Source organism: Spodoptera frugiperda, chromosome 23 (assembly GCF_023101765.2).
Source record: "Spodoptera frugiperda isolate SF20-4 chromosome 23, AGI-APGP_CSIRO_Sfru_2.0, whole genome shotgun sequence".
Classification (NCBI taxonomy): domain Eukaryota; kingdom Metazoa; phylum Arthropoda; class Insecta; order Lepidoptera; family Noctuidae; genus Spodoptera; species Spodoptera frugiperda.
In genome coordinates this window covers 13,981,410-13,999,816 of record NC_064234.1, presented here as the reverse complement: position 1 = coordinate 13,999,816, position 18,407 = coordinate 13,981,410, and the positions used below count along the sequence as shown (strand labels likewise).

General features: G+C 33.4%; 1 protein-coding gene across 2 annotated transcripts in view; it reads right to left on the bottom strand.

The window, feature by feature from the left end:
• Positions 1 to 5,454, bottom strand: part of LOC118267200 (protein scarlet) — a 34,557-nt gene extending 29,103 nt beyond the window's left edge. Inside the window, exons 1-3 of one of the 2 annotated variants that reach the window (XM_050703146.1) lie at positions 5,213 to 5,454; positions 3,477 to 3,657; positions 780 to 828 (exon numbers count right to left, since the gene is read on the bottom strand). In XM_050703146.1, coding sequence (XP_050559103.1) covers positions 780 to 828; positions 3,477 to 3,657; positions 5,213 to 5,290 — 308 coding nt within the window. In that variant the 5' untranslated portion in view covers positions 5,291 to 5,454. Of the gene's footprint in view, positions 1 to 779; positions 829 to 3,476; positions 3,658 to 4,026; positions 4,046 to 5,212 lie in introns of those variants that run through there. The other variant, XM_050703147.1, reaches the window with a different exon arrangement.
• Positions 5,455 to 18,407: the final 12,953 nt, after the last annotated feature.

Here is an 18,407-nt window from a genome sequence, read left to right as displayed (position 1 = left end):
TCAAAAAAGGAGGAGGTACTCAATTCGGATGTTTGTTTTTTTTTATTTGTTCACCGGTTACTTCGCCATTTTTAATTTTTGTTTTAGTTTTTGGTTTTTTGAACTCGGTTTTTTAAAGGCAGTTTTTTTATTTTTTCTAGTTTATATAACCTTTCTCCAAAGATGGTACCTGTAATTATTAAAAATACAGTGGAATTGAGAACCTCCTCCTTTTTTGAAGTCGGTTAAAAAGTCGTTATAGTTCCCACGAACGTGTTACATTACAAACATACATGTAACATGTCCAATCAATGGGAAATGTAATATCTAAGTATATGTATATAGGTACATACATTTAATTTATTCATTGTCATCTATGTGTAGAAATTAACACTTGTCTTGTTACCCATACCCATCAAAACTATGACATGTGTTATGGTTTGATAGTCATCTAGTGTGGAAATTGCTTTAGTATTATGGAGACAGGAAACAAAACATTGTATAGGAAAACATATTTTAGGTTGGTGTATTATTTTTTTAATGGTATAAGCCGGTAAACGAGCTGATGGATCACTTGATGGTAAGCAATCGCCGCCGCCCATGGACACTCGAAACACCAAAAGCGTTACAAGTGCGTTGCCGGCCTTTTGGAGGTTAGAAATTTAGGGGTATTGAGGAGCCGGGGATTGGAAAGGGGGACAATTCAGCCTCCGGTAACCTCACTAAATATTGTAATATGTTTTGTGATGCTGTCTGTTAGATATTAAAATAATTAGGTTAATCAATGGTTGATAACTTACCTCGGTCCCATTAACGCAGTCATTGTGCCCGGTTTTGCTATCCCGCTGACTGGAACAAAAAATATTCTTAATCAATCGGTTCTTTCAACTCCATAATATCTCATTTTGTAGCAGTTTATTATCTGTTATTAATGTACACCACCTCATCTTACTGATTTTATACCTAAATCGAAAATTATAACATCAACAGCCTATAGGTAAGTGGCTACTGCTGACCAAAGTCTTCCTCTCGCACGGAGAAGGTTTGAGCATCAATGCAAAAGTTTGTGTGAATGTTTGTTACTTAATCACATTAAAATGGCTGGAACTTTGGAACATAGGTACATTATAATCGGAAATAACACATAGGACTTTTTATCCCACGGGACCGCGAGCTAAGTTTTTATAAAACAAATAGTAAATAAAGGTTTTTTTCTTATAACGTGTCATCACGTCTGAAACGTGCTATTTTTGCAAATCTTTGGTTAAAAAAATCTACGTAATTCTCATACTTGTTGAAAAATATTGATCCAGTCAATTTATTCAGCATAAAAAAATAAGTATTATCTTTCAAACACATCATAACTACTGTGTTACTTGCTTGTAAATCATGTAATTGATACACATGAGACAATATCGCACGGACATCACATCACATCACAAAAAATATAAAAATCTAAATATGTAGTTACTTGTACAAGTTATCTCTGTCAAAATATCTCATGTATATCAAATTCGTTCATTTGTTTCTCACGATATTGTAACGGTAATGTAGCAGCGTATTTATTTTGTGATATTCGTTACTAGATTTTGCCCGTGGCTACGTTTATGAAGTGTATGTTCGTCTCCAAAGTCCAAATTTTATTAAATATTTCTACGTTTTTTTTTTCAAAATTGACACAGCCGTTTAGCTTGAAAACATCACACACATACATAGACGTTTTGTCATTTAAAATAGGCTCCATTAAACTATGTTAAATGAAAACTATGTTTTTTGGATTTTTTCTGGTAAAAATTATAACCAAACATTTTTAAAAAAAAAAAATTTTATAGCTTGCTCAACGAGCTTCGGTCATTCGTACCCATATTTCTTTTTTTTTCGATAATTGCTATATTTTTTGTCTTCTTAATAGTCGTGTAATATGACATAAACACAGCCTCTTAATCAATCATAATTTAAAAAAACCTCGTCTCATTCATTCTGGAAAACAACAGTCTTTTTTACGACGTTCAATACAAATAAATTCATACATACAAAACCTATAACTATCAAAACCGCAAATTAATTAAAACATAACTCAACTTAATTTAAATGGCGCCTAACAAAATTAATTACACAGAAATTATTCATTTATGAATAAATTACCTTACATTACGCGAAAAAATAAAAAAATCGAACTGCAACTTTATGTCTTTGGAGTAATAAATTTGACAGCTTAGTGACGAGCTTGTGAGAATTCATTCATGGACCAGACGACCGACTCCGCTCGAGGATCATAAATAATATAATATAATACTCGAGCCACTGGTAATAATAGTAGAAGGGAAAACAGGATCCGACGCTACACGTGGATATCATTGCACAACAGTTATACAATAGTCTTTTAAACTTTTGACCGCTTGAAAATAACTTTACTTAGAAAAAAAAACACGTGGTACTAAAAGGGTGCGTATTTTCATTAATATTGCTGAAATTATCTTTGACTAAGCGCCTGTTTCACCACCTTCATATAAGTGCCCAATAAACTTATGTGACAGATAGTGCATACAAATTACGTTCTTAATTCAAAGTTATCTGATACATAGCGGCTATCCAGAAATTGTGAAACAAGTTCTTAATAATGCTCATTTCCAAAAAATAAATAACCTGAGTAATCTAGTGAAAAGTGGTTTCATCTGCTCTGCGCTGCTTATTCTATCTGTTGTTTTCGAAATCCTATACACGACTCAAAACTCATAATACGAGACTTCCTAATTAATATAGTTTGTGGTGGCATTATGTCCACCCAACTTGTACTTGTGCATAAAGCTTTTAAATTAATAAATATTTTATTAATAATAAACTAAGAATTAGGTACTATTTCGAAATGTACCCGGTTTAAAAATGCGTACAACAGAACACTCAACGACACAGACACACAAACTCATGGGCGTAGCCTCCACCGTATTTAGCGTATCAATTATACACACATTTTTTTTATTTCATTTCAGACATTACAAATGTCCAAAAATAATCCATTCCTTTTTTGTTATTTATTTGATTGATTTAACCCCTAAAAAGAAATAAAGTGGGGCTCCCAAACACATTTTTTTACGGGGCTCCGCAAGCCATGCTACGCCACTATACAACTATCAACTTAAACCTACTCTATATGAATGTGATAATTTAAATAAAAACCAATCAAGATAAACAAGAGGAAATAACAAGATAAACAACAAATAAATGAATATGAATAGTAAGATTAATATCAATGCTTCCGTTTATGTGCCACGATGCCACAGAAAGAAAAAAATAATTTAACATTAGAACTTAAGACGGGATATTTACTATGTCTATGAGTTTCCGATATTTCGGCACTCTTGCAAGCGCCATGATCACGGATGAACCGAGGTAAATATCCCGTCTTAAGTTCTGATGTTAGTCTTATTACCATGTCAGTTTAAAAAAAAATTAATAATTTGTTACGCAGGGCCCAAAAAAAGGAAAATAGCACTTACCATTGTTGACAAGCCTCTTCAGCTTTCCATCCTTGAGCTTGGTGTGGACTGTCAGGTCCCTCCATACGAGGGTACAGGGTCTGAAGGTCGGGCTTGGACCCAAGACCTCCTCAATCTCAGGAAACAACTGGTCATACTTGGAAATTGGCTCTTTACTTTTTGAACTGTGTGGTATCATTTCCTATGCAGAAAATAAGATATTTATAATATATTTTTTTGTTTACTTAAAATAATAAAAAAACTACGTTGATCTATGGTCTTAAGTACTTAAATCGAATGAATTTTATAAAATCATTTTTTGTTTCAAAGTCAAGTCAAATTCTAATCTTCATTGATTATTTCAAATAGGCACTTTTGAACTTCAAAGCAAATATTACAATATAAAGAATTGTCTGTATGTGAAAAAGGTATTTGCTCAAATTTCTGTGTTTCTAAGACAACATTTAACTTATTATTACCTACTGAAGTTACTGTTAGGTATTTCAAACCATAGACATTAAAACAACACGCAACACAATTACAAATTGAATAATTAGATTAACATAAGTACCTCATTAGGACCTAGCTTTTTTATATAAGGTAAATTTCTATCGTTTTTCCGACACAAGTGGTTTGGACAATATCCATTATGATAATGAGAACATAATGATATTAATATTCTATCTCTGAGATAATGTATCGGATCTAGTATTCTAGTATATAGCCAAATACCGGTTACCGATAGTACTGGGACCCATATACTACGCAACTTTAGCACACAATATTTTTTTTACAATAAGGAACTGTATTACTGTAACATTAAACTATATTTCTACGCAACTTTAGCTCTAAATATTTTTTTTTTTTTACAATAAGGAACTGTATTACTGTAACATTAAACTATATTTTCTTTTACAACGCCTGATACAAAACTTTAAAAAAAAAAATAGCTTTGCATATCCATGCAAAGCTATTTTAAAAAAAAAGTTTTATACATGTGCATAGGACTATGCATAATCCTATTTACATATCCTTATTATGCGAAAGCTACGAAAATCTAGAACTTTATGCGGAAAATCCAAAAAATAAATAAACATGATAGACAAACAATTTTTTTCGATGTCTTATACACACGCTTACAATACGCATTAGTTATTTCCAAAAATAGTATTTTGTTTGAAAAATCGTAGAAAAATCTAAAAACATATTTGCATATGGTATCTAAACAAGTTAGATCTAGATAATACTAGTAGATACATATGTTATCATCGATTGAATATTTATGTACTATGTTACGTTTTAACATTTAACTATGAACTCGAACCTTTAAACCTTTTAGGTTTGAGAAATCATCACAACCTTGACCAAATTATGTTTAACACAATCTTCTGTATAATATTAAGTTTCTTCCTTTTGATGATTGCTTTTTTATTAGTTTTTTACTGATTTAAGGCCGGAAATAATGTTTAAAGACATAAATTTTCAAAATACAACCTATTTATATTCAAAAACTAAAACGACCACACACAAAAAATATTCAAAATTAACTTTTTTTTTTTCGAAACTTTATCACGATCATTATTTAAATAACCGAAACAAGAATACGATTAACTCGACAAATTGCATAATGTATAAAACTAAAAGTTTATTTAAATTAATCACAGGAATTAGTACCGAAAAACACTGGGTCACTTTTTAACGATTAGAGGTAAAAATAAAAGATAAACTATTATGAAATGTGAGCACAATTTTCTTACATAGGTTTCCGCAACGGTCGGGTCTGGAATGAAACTTAATCTGTCTCCATTAACCTTAGGATTCCCACTCATTGCCATTACACAAAAAAAAAACTAGTAACTATTAAAAAAACGTAATTTAAATTCGGAACTGGAGCGTAGTGGACAGTATTGTCGGCGCGTTCATTTTACCGATTGCTACGAAGTTTTGGCGCCGGAACATGGCGCGTCAGGCCACGAATGCCGCGCTCATGGATTGACATTACGTCTCACGTTAGAGGGAGAGAGAAGTTCATAGAGCAGGATAAAAGTATTTTATTGGAAACAAAAGTTTAATGCGCCGACTAGATAAGGCGAAGATCTTAAGGTATTCCGTGGGTGATGTGCCTTTTAATTTACATTACAATAATATAAAACTGTCATTCAGCGAATCATACACAGCTTACATACATGTTTTTTTTTTCTTGAAGGGCTAGGCGGACACAGAGGCCCATACCTTATTGACGAACTAATCTATAAAACCACAAGTAGGTAGGCATAGTGTTAAAAAAACTGACACGCGAGGTAGCAAACAAAAAATGTTTACAACTTGTCAGTAGGTACCTGCAATAGGTAAATGATCTGTTGATCTGTTTATGATTAAATCAATGTGTGGGAATGATGCCATACATTGATCATTCTATTGTCTCAGTAGACAAGCGCTTTTTAAGTAGCATTTGGCTATAGGCTCTGTTTGTCTAGGGACATGAATGCTAAAGACCTAGGCAAAATGGGCTGGGCACCGATTTTCAGACAAAATATTTCTTTGGATTAGTCTATAAAGGTTAGAATTTTGTCAGTGCTACTTTGGACGGATTTTGACTGCACGGTTGATCCGGTGGCAGGGCAAGCGGATGCTGTGAAACTTGCAGCAGGTTCAATTCCTGCACTAAGCAATTCTCTGTGTGACACAAATTGTTGTTTCGGTTTCATGTGTATGTGAACTTGTATGTTTGTAAACGCAACCACGATACAGAAGAAAATCCTAGTGTGGGGCAATGTTTAAAAAAATATATACGACATTTATGTGTACTCTTTCTCTATTTAGATTTTTACATAGCCCTATTACCTAAACTATAAAAAACTTCCTTACTAGAAACTCCTGGATTACTGGGTGTATGATATCACCTATAATGTATGGGGAAATATATATTGTACCGTTTAATTACACCTCTGGTCCTTTTTGGTTTTAATTCCGGTTTCTATTATCAAATTAACTGAACTGGAATGCCTCAGCGGTCGTAAGGGCTACCAGTGTGCGTGGGTTCCCGTGGTCAATATCCGGGTCTACCTATGCCTAAAATAACTAACGAAGCTAAGGTTACAAGTTTATTTCCCGCATGTAATTAAAAAAAGATGTTCTTAAAAAGAGAACTACTGTGCTCAGTTCTTCAAAGAAAAAACAAAACTTATACTTTTTTATTGTATAAAAGTTTTTGTACTTAAACGCACCCATTTTTTTGAGGGGCGAAAATCATCCAGTGTTTTCTCCCGACTTGGGCGAGGCGAGAGAAAGTGTCAGACTATAACTGACTATAAACCACCCCGTTCCTACTCCTGCTTTTCGAGCTGGAGCCCCGGTAACCCGCATCACAGAAAAAAATCTGAGCGTGCATTATTTTATAAAAAAAAAAAGAAAATTATAATAAACTCACCAATGATAGAGGACTACTTAGTCCACTAGGATCAACGCACACCATCCTGATATCATACAAACACATAGTTCAAAGAATTTAGATGATTATCTAACAGGAAAATTATTCTTAAAAAAACTATTTTTATCAAATCAGATTAAAATAGCGCGTTGTATTCTTAGTTTTACCTCTAAGAAGACATTCTTGTAATGTGGCTTTTATGAAATAATTTTAAATATTATGCACGCAACATTTATTTAAGTAATACTTCCCGATCTACTCTTATTAGAAGATAGACAATGTGAGCTTATTATCGTTATAATATTTGGTTTTTTTTTTTTTTTTTTTTTTTTTTTTTTTTTTTTTTTTTTTTTTTTTTAACGTTGCCCCACATTAGGATTTTCTCCTGTGTCGTGGGTGCGTTTACAAACATACAAGTTCACATGCACATGACACCCAGACCCGAAACAACAATTTGTGGATCACACAAAGAGTTGCTCCGTGCGGAATCGAACCCACTACCCGTTGCGCGGCAGCCAGTTGCCCAGCCACCGCACCAACCGTGCAGTCTTAAAGTCGCGGGTATTAAAATTATTATTTTTCTATAACATTTTCCGTGAATTTAAAGTTTAACACATTGAACGCCGTGGTGGTCACCGGTGACCGACGTTAGCGGAGGATTTGCCTTCAACAGTTTTCTATTGGCAGTCAAAGACATAAACCAGTTTAAAGTTTATTTATTTTTAACTTGAATTTGAGTAAATTAGACAAAAAACAATCGGACAACAACCCGCGGGCATTTATGAACAATTTTCTCAACTTCATCGTGTAAAACCGGTCTCGTAGCCACTATCAGAATAATATCACGTTGTATTTTTTTTAACAAAGAAAATAAATATTTTACATATTTATATGATAAGCAGATAAGACATCTGTTGTAAACTGTTCATCTCAGATGTTATCACAAATATTTAAACGATGCAAACGCTCTTATAGTATTTTTACATTTCGATTTTTTTTCATTCAATTTAAAAATAGTTTTGTAAACACGTGCTTGATAATTAATTACATATCCTGTTGCTAATGAATGCGATTGACATGTTGGCGCACTAGTATTTTATTTTTTTGTTAATTAATTGGAGCGATTGGACTCTTTGATTCTATCCTAGAGCTTATTTTTTTAGTCAAAACTGGTGATGAGACTATTTTAATCAAAGAGTAAAATAAAGGAAACCTAATATTATTTTAATAGTCTGTGTATATAAGTAACAAGCTTGTCTGAAAATAAGTCCGTTAAAATGGTTTGAAAAACACGTCAAACAAATAAACGTTATTGTCCATCTACAAAGGGACAGATTATCTAAAGTACCAAATATCAGATCGACCTGTTGTCAGGAAGGGGGAACGGGGCAAGCTAAATAAAACTGTTTATAATAATAATACAATTCATAAGTGTCTATTTATTTTTCATCATCATCAGCCTGTTCTCGTCCACTGCTGGACATAGGCCACTCCAATGGCACGCCACTGAGCTCGATCTTCAGCTCTACGCATCCAACCACTACCAGCCACCTTGCGGATATCGTCACTCCACCTAGCTGGAGGGCGCCCTACACTACGCTAGCCTAGACGCTATTTATTTTTGTGTACAAATAATTGGGTAGTTTCCTCAGTCAAAAATAAATTATTACGACTTTTCAATACAATAAAATATTCGATTTGATGATCTACTTAATTTTCGAATTTTACCAGCAGCTTTTCTAGAAATAAATCTCTTTTGCAGTATTTCATACAAAATTCATAGAAAACATCGTTTTTGACGTTTCAAAAAAAGAATTGAATTTGACTAGTAGGAAACTGGTCTATTGCAACTTCTTTTTTTTTTCTTGATGGCAATCGAGTCTCAAATATTGCAACTCCTATTTTGAATCATAATTTACAGCCGCGAGCGTCGTGTATGATTCAAATGTTACAAGTTAAAAAAACTCTTGCATTATTTTTAATTGGCCACTCGTGCACGAAGTTCAAGGATATATTTTGAAGTGTCATGTCAGTTACACGAGTTTCGACAGACAATTTATGAAACAATATTTTCCTTAATAAATCTAGTGCTTCATAACTGCAGTTATTTAGATGTGAGACAAATAATAGGTATCATAAAAATAATGATTATTTTATGCAGATTAATTTCATTTGGAGTTCATTCTATTGAAGTATTCATTTTGGTTTTTTTCTTCTTGATAGCAACTGAGTCTCCAATACAAAGTTGTCGACTATTCTGCCAGTGTCGAGTATGGTTTTTTATTATGTGTAGTTTTTTTGACTATGACTGAACGATTTGACTTGACTTTGATGTTTGAGTAAACGTGGTGATAAGTAGAAGCATTACATCTAGTTAGTTCCTATATGTTTACAGTCGATGAGTCGACATAGTGTAAGAAAATCTCTAACGCCGTAATCAATAATAATAATCAATCTCTGAACCAATCTGAATCCAAAATATATTAGTTTAACCCGTGGTATGTTGCAACGCAGATCTACGCGAGACACAATGTGTTTTCTATTGTATCTCATATAAAAATAAGTTGCTTTTTCCTTTCTGACGGTATAACTCCAGAACGCACGAAATGATTTCTAAGGTTTTGTATTCGTTGGGACTCGGGCTGCGTGAGGTTTACAGCAAATAAAATTCAGGAAAAAAATCAAGAGAAAAGCAGAAAAACAGGGAAAGTCATTGAGATCGCCGGGTTTGCTAGTATCTCATATATCGACAGACAAAAGGTTAAAGTAAGTGAATTCTTGGGCTTAGTTGTGTGCCTAAGTTGTGTGGAGACTTTGCCATACTTAAATGACAAATACAAAAAACTAAGTGAAGTGAACAAAAAACAAACTGACCTCTAAAATATAGATCACACAATGCAATTCATTCTATGCAGCGATAAAAGATGACAATTTTAATTGCAAAAATCGGTGGAAGATTTTATCTTTTCTTATCGGATGTAGATTTGAATCTATTTTGTTTTATTTGTGTCAAGAATTAAAAGTGTTGTATAATAATGCGTTTGTACGACCTTAACTAAGAAACTGTCACCTTTACACGTGCTGATCCTTTTGCTGAAGTAAATAATGCATTAAGCACTTTTGAATGTTAAGGACAAAGCGTACGGTTAGTATAATTCCTAGATCTATCGTCATTACATTATGTCATAATTTAAGTTTTTTAAGCCCGTCTGTGTATTCTAGGAAATTAAGCAGGTACAAAAAACGTCTACCTACATTTCAGACGACTAAATTAAGGTATCGGAAATCGGCAAATACCGACATAATATAAGAAAATTCACGGAAAAAACCATTGAGATAAAATCAAAGATATACATTCTAAATTCTTAAAAAAATTGCTGAGAAACTGACTTTTCTTCGTGAATATGCAGTATTTATGTTCCTCCTATTTATGTATAATGTTCTCTTGTATTCTGTCCGTGTGTTGTACATAAATTAATAAATATACAAATAAATAAAAAAAGAAATATACAGTCATAAACATATTCCTAAATGACTGTTAACATTAAAAAAAAGCTATAGTCTATTCTAGTCTAATCTACTCGTTTTTTCGAAAAAATATAAAAAGTGAAAATCCACATACAAGAACGTCAACAACATCATTATATATAATGTAAGAGAGAACGAACACTGGTGCGTCTGCGTCTACAATAGTTACATCTGGTGATCACGCAACTTGTTAGCTCATAAGCCTCCTAACTAAAAATACATAATACTCGTATATTCGAATATATTAGTAGTAGGTAAACAATTAAACACAGAGTTGTTGAATTTTGATTTTGTTTATTTTTTATATTTTGTGATTTTATTCGTTATTTATTTTTATTTCAAAGCACTCGAATCGATTCAATTTTAAGCATTGATTGGATTTAATTATGGAAGCATAATTTAGATTGCAGTATACCTAATTGTTTATTTTTAAGGTAATAAAATTATGTAGTTAATCAGTGCCTTTCGCTATCAAACGTAACAGTTTGGCGAGTTTAGATTTAAAGCCAAACTACTGTTAACTATGCAACGTGACGCCTTTTATTCCCGAAGGGGTAGACAGAGGAGTACATTACGGCCCGTAATGCCGCTATACAACTGTTAACATTATAAGACAAATAAATATTAAAAAAAAACCAGTGGAAACGAAGTTCAAACACCCAAAACTAGTATAGGTACTCCTATACCTACTCAATATATGTACCTAGTATTTTTTTGCCAATTAAAACAACAGCACAACACCACTAATTACCAGCTAACGCCCTAATTTGGCACGTCACAGAGTCCATTCAACTCCTATCATCCACGTATAATCCACAAATTGGATGGACCTTGCCTCTATACTATCTTTAGGTTTAACCTAACATACTACATAGTACCGTAGTGTACCTACAAATGGCTTGACATCAAGTTATACAAAACCAGTTTATCTTGGTCTCTCCTTATATGACCTCTCTTCAAATTCAAGGGTCAGTTTATACTGGTTCTGTCTAACTTTATATGTACTCATGTGTATGGCGATCGGTGATTGGTGTAGACAGAAAACGATGTGACGGCGAGTTTGAAAGGCTTCGGTTTTCATGTAACCGTGTAACGTATCTCTGGACATGCGACACCGCCCTACGGCCGGGTCACTGAGCACGGCCACAGGATGAAATGATCAGTACGTTAATTGGGAATTAAATATTTCAATTACCTACTCATGTAAGCCGATAACATAATTATTAATATAGTACTTATATCTCACGAAAGTTATTATAAAATTTAATATTTCAATTGAGATTTGAGTTCGTTTTTTTTTAACCTAACCTTAAGGAGTCGGCATTTTAGCTAGACTTTGTGTTGTCTGCCTATGGATGTATGATGATTCGAAGACACTGGCCACTGGTTTAATTTTATTCTCAAAGAAGCATGCATCTATTTATCCTGTCGTAGGGCATTAATCTGCACTGCATATCCTTATTGGGATTTCTTCCAGCAGAAATCCCAATATGGATATGCATTGTTTATGTATCTTTGTTTTTTTATTTTTTTCTATGTATTGTATGTTGTGTACATAAATAAATGAAGCACTTTCCAGGCTATCTTAAGTACAATTTATCGTTAAAGTTTGTCAAGTAGCGTAGGAGATCGTCGTTTTTAAGTAGATACTTTAATTTAAGCTATAATCTTTTTCTTCAAATGTAGAGAATATTGATAGAATGAGGTCTTAAAAATTTGCCGCTACGATCCATCGCAAAAAATACGCCGAGTAAACAATTAATTAGTTTTAGGCCTATATCTGATCCAAAACTAGAATATATGAATAAATCACTATACTTTTATGAATGGAGTGATGATTACATCAATGAATAAGTGTGATAAGGGATTAATAAACTTATAGTAGATTGTTATCTTAACCGAGATCAATGAGTCATTTGGTTCAGATGCCGATAAGATTAAAATTTGCTTGTCAATGACCCTGTCGGCGCTACCGGTAAGGAAGGATTTCGCAGATTTTATAGTTTTATAGATAAATAAATAAATAAACAAATCTCATTGCCAACAATGACGTATTGGGTGCCATTTTATGAATAAGACATCATTTATTCAATATGTTTTAAATTGATATTTATGACGCATTTGTCATTAGCCATTGTTTTAAATATTTTTAATTGTTCATTAATTATAATGATATCTTGGTTTTTCGCCGAAATGGTTATACAATAATGCGGAAAGTATGCAATTTATTAATTAGATACGAGAATAGATTAATATGTATTTAGTTTTGCAACAAGCAACCTTATTCTTATCTGATTAGATCTTATTTATTAGTAACAAAGGTAATCTGTTATGTTATTCATCTAAAATATGTGAATCAAATAGAAATAAGTATAATAAAGTGATTTATTTTGTATATTATGTACTAGCTACTTTCGCGCGGTTTCATCCGCTCTGCTCGGATCCTATTGGTCATAGCGTGGTGTTTTATAGCCTAAAGTCTTCCTCTACAAATGATCTAGTCAACACAATATAATTTTTCAAATCGAACTAATAGTTCCGGAGATTAGCGCATACAAGCAAACAAACTCTTCAGCTTTATAATATTAATAGTATAGATTTATTGTATTATATTTGTATAAAAGAACTTTAAAAAGCTTCTTAATGTTTTTTTTTTGTAATTAAAACCCACTATTCCAGAAGAACCATTGTTCTTCTTAGCAACTCCACATATTTCATTATTTATCTCGATATTTTTTAAATCTAGTTTTAATCTAGACATTTCTTATATCCATTATCGTATATAACGCACACAGCAGGAGATCAAGCATCCATATTCATACTTCATACATTAAAATAAAATAACATCAATATAAAATTAATCATCTGCATTCATTAGGCTGTGGCACAAAGGCGCCATACCAACAAAGTGCTTCCGAATGTGTAACACCGAATACCACTTCATCCTATTTCAATTTACGGATGTCCGAACCAAATAATACTCGATTTGAAATAAATACCATACTGAACGTTTCAAACAGGCAAAACTAGCCTTACAAGTTATATTATATATTTGCATAATTATGTAAAAAAACATAAAAGCACTCAATTACAAAACGTGAATCGAATAATGGGTACTTATTTACCTGTGTTTGATAAGAATATTAGTAATAACGTTAGACGGTTGGATTAAGAGCCTGATGCAGAAGGCAGTACTTCTGGACACAGCGCGTATTGTCCGGAAATTCCTCTCTCTTGAGCCCTTACCGCCGGCAGCTTGGATTTATCCCGTTACTAGTTGGCTACTGCTTTTTATATTTTAAAATGATTTTTTTTTCTAATTAAATATTTAAAAATGTAATCAACAAGTATGGTAAATAAATAAATGAAATAGATATTAGTAATAATAATTAGTAAAAAAATAAAGTGAACGCAGACAACAGTGTACCCATTGAGACGCATTTTATCAGGGACTTGAAACAACGTGTCTTTTGTTTTTGATATATCAAGAATTTTGGAACTATGACCTGGTTGCTATTTGTACTTGTAACATCAATGTTATCAAAGCTATTACAGTTTAAAGGTAGTCTTTGTATAATATTGTTCTTTTTTGTGGTACCAGCCGGTAAACAAGCAGACGGATCACCTGATGATAAGCAATCATCACCGCTCCTGGACGCCCGAAACACCAGGGGCGTTACAAGTTCGTTGCCAGCCCTTTGGGAATTAGGAATTTAAGAGTTGTTGGGGCGATTGGGTACGGGGTTAATTGGGCTTCCGGTAACCACACTCAAACGACGAAATAAAACGCAAGCGTTGTTTCACGTCGATTTTCTATGAGGCCGTGGTGTCACTCCGTACCTTCAACCTCTTTAGTACCTAAGCGTTGGACTTTTACCCCGTCTTTACAAAAATACTCATCTTTATTTTGTGAAGATGGGGCCAAGTCCAGCGGTGAAATATCCTGCGCTCCTCAAAGTTCCACTTGACCACCACAGATGGGTCGGTTACCGGGGTACACGGCTGAAATACAGGAGTAGGTAAAATAATTGGTGGTTTTTAGTCAGTAAGAGTCTGAATTGCTGTCGACTCGACTCGAGCAAGGTTTACCGGGGCTCCGGTTCGAAAAGCAGGAGTAGGAACAGGGTAGTTTTTAGTCAGTAAGAGTCTGACACTCCCTCTCGCCTCGCCCAAGGCGAGAAAAGTCATTGGATGATTTCCCCCCTCAAAAAAATAAAAAAAGAGTCTGACACTCCCTCTCGCTTTGATGCTGCTGTTGATGTGTAGTTGTGTAGGTACTCGTAGATCACCAGTAAGCATCAAACTACAAGTATGACAAGCAGGCGAGACATATAATTGGTATAGTAAAATATGGATTATCATAATAAGAGTAATTTATTCAAATCATTCGTACAAATAGATCTGTTTCGATTGTTGAAACGTTCAACTGAAGTTAAATCAAAGCCAAAGGTTAAAATATGTCCTTTATCTTAGAAAAACAAGTTTATTCCATAAGCCATATGTCATTTTTTCTGTTTTAGTAATATTTGCAACAGAAATACATTACCAGTGTGTTTTTTTTTAACTTTCCTAGCATAACGGATCATGAGTGAGACAATGTGGGTAACAAACCAATACATAGACGGCATTAATACCCTCCCCTGCCTACCCCTTCAGGGATAAAAGCCGTGAAGTTGCATAATACAACTAATGCTAATTAATCCCTCCAATACCAGTTATTAAAATAATTAACATAAATCATTCATTCCACGTAACGCCACGTCTTTTCGTTCAAACTAAAACTATTTTAAACTATTTTCCTGTATAAAAAATACTTAAATGACTTGTCTGATATCATAATTTAGGATCAAAGTGAATCTTCCTGAACGAGATACCAGTAAGATCATCAAATCTCATCGAGAATTGCGATTGACAAGCAAGCAAGGCCATATCGATACGGTACTAATGTGGTATTTCTATGGAAATAAGATCACAAAAATGTAGTTTGGTCACAGAATATGAATGGATATTAAGTATAAGGTAGGTGTATAATGTGAAATTTAATTCCTAATGTTGTAACCCCAATATGACCGCAATTTTTCGAAATTGCATAGTTTTCCGTGGAGGCCCAGGCCAAGGCAATACGATTTTTTGTAAAACAAACTTCCGAATTAGCCATATTATATTATATTAGGGCATTAAAATATGTCCGAATTTATATCTTAAATGAATTGAAGTAGGAACGCATTAAAGTATATCCAAAAAGTATGCTGTCGGGAGCCAGTGGCTTCTTGCGTCACAACCTGGATCAGCTTCCTAAAGTCTGATCCAGTAGCGTAGCAGAAATTGAAAACTTATTTTGTTCTGAAAAAAGCCTAGTCATAAAAGCTATTTATATGCGTTTGCGCCCTTTTCCGTTTAATGTGACAAATAAATCGCTGAATAGCATTTTTTGGAAGGGGCGCAAATCATCTAATGACTTGTGATTCCGCCATGCAGAAGCTGTACCGAGAAGAAAGTGTCAGACAACGATAATACTTACTGAGATAAAATACCACAAAAACCTGGATCAGGGTGGCAAAACGAGCGATCTACCCCTGCTTTGAATACAAACATTGCAAAAATCTCATTTTATTACACCTAGGTGTTTTATTCCTAGCTACGGCATAAATCATTGTTTTTAAATCTTTGTAGATAGCCGACAAACAAATACTTCAACAGTAGATTTAGTTTTCTCCCATACTTACCGTGATCGAGCGAAATTTGTAAGGTGCTCAATACTTTTGGCCAAGGCTGTATGTATTCAAATTATGACTCATCACCTCATCATCTATTGGCACGTGTAACATTTCCGACATTTTGAGTATAGATCACCAAATAGGGCATAGTAATAGCTAGCAGTCTAGCACATTTGTGTTTGAAATCTAACCAACTAACTGTAGTACTCAGAGTCATTTAACGTTTACTTAACCCAGTCGTTAGCTATTGTCTTCGATATAAAATTGTTACTAAGGAATAGTTTAAGTAACATTAAATGTCTCTAAGTGCGGCAGTAAATCAGTTACCTAAACATAATTTTACTGGAAAGACTTTATTGTACACGTTCTTTCTTGTACGTCGATGTCAGTGCTTTCCCACTCACACATCATTTCTTTTAACACACTCTCTGTCGGCATCACCCAAAGAAATTTCAACATAGCAACTAGAACATCATCCTGACGACATGTCACTTATCGTAAAGGAAAAGGATCATAGTCGAATCATTTATTAAAATCATGCCCAAATAGATCTGTCGAATTGACGACAATTCAACACTTCCTTTAGACGCCCATAGGTACTATAAATCTTGCGACATAGTCCCTTCTGACCTTGGTACAATGTACGCGGGGTCGTTAAGAAATAAAAAATACATATATGCAATAATAGGCACCTCACATGCAAATTACATGATATCCTGCGTACGAATAAATTGAATTGAGGTAGAGATGAAAGATAAAGTCAAAATCAAAGCCATTAAATGACCGTAAATAGTTAAATTGACGTAAACTGTGCGTAGATCGTAGTAGTATAAGAATAGATTTAAATAATAATTAAACCATAATAGGTGCCTATGTTTTTCTTCCGGAAGGGAATGTAAAGATATATTATCAGTAGCGTAACCATAAATTGACAAGGCGAGCAATGAGGTAATAGAAAGAATGATACTCTTCTCGCTTCGCAACTAAGTCCTGCTACGCGCAGCTTGCCACGCATCCTAATAGATGTTTCGCGTGTGTAACTAATATTGACGTACCATATAAACAATAAAAACCTACCTAAATTGTAATAAAGGAAATCTTTTTGATAGGTCTTGATTCTTTGTCAGATCCAGAATAGCTCAGTTAAGTTGCCCTATCAATTCGAAAAACCCTTTGCAGTAGTTTCCTTCTTAAAAGTTGACTCATTAGAATAATCCTAGGGGCATGCTGTAACTAGCGTTGCACCGTGGGGACTCCGAATAGTATTCTATGCTTCAGAGCCTATTGAGAGAACCCAGCGTCCCCGATAGTGGCCACCTAGGTGGTTTTAGTGAGGTTATTAATCCTACAATCACCAGTCTTTTTCCTACGAAGCTAGGTGCCTTTTGAAAGCCCCCTCCGTCATTAACATGGGTACTTAGGTACTCACTTAGATACTACGGTAGTACTTACTCAGGTAGGAAACTCTTTTGTAGTAGGCACGGGGTGGTTTTTAGTCATTAAGAGTCTGATACGTATTGGTGGTCTAACGTCATTGAATAATTTTTCCTCTCAAAAAAAAAACTACTAAATAATTTATTAAAGTATTTACACAGAACACTCATAAAATAGTTGTAGGCGCGTAGTATTAGGTGCCACTAAATACATAAATTAGTTAAAAACAGGCAGATCATTGGGAAAATAAAAATACACATTTTTCTTTAAAAATATTTTATTTTACAAATTAGATAAACAAAACTTTAAAGAAATAATCAAGGTAATCCATATAATAGTTGATTTTATGAAAATTAAGTTCAGAAATAACTATTGTATAGAAAAAATATATGTTAAAGCAACTAAGATTCCTCATAGCTATATTTTGTTCTATTTTAGTGTGCGTCATCAATCATCATACTGAATTAAAATCTATTACATGAGGTAGAGTTAGTTCCATAATGGGAAGTTTATCGTTTTCAATATAAAATACATAATTTCATAAAAATACACTGCATTCTTAAAAATATTTTTACGACATTACAGCAACAAAAAATACACTGCATTCTTAGAAATCATTTGACGACATTATAACAAAAAAATACACTGCATTCTTAAAAATAATTAGACAACATTACAAGAAAAAACAACAAAACATTTACTGTATAATCCATTCTTAAATTTAATGTAACTTTAAATGGACTAATTACATTAAATTGGCCAATTTTAAAACATATTTCAATTGGTCAAAAACTTACTATACCTAATTTTACAAGTTACTATATTTTTTACATAATTATGTAA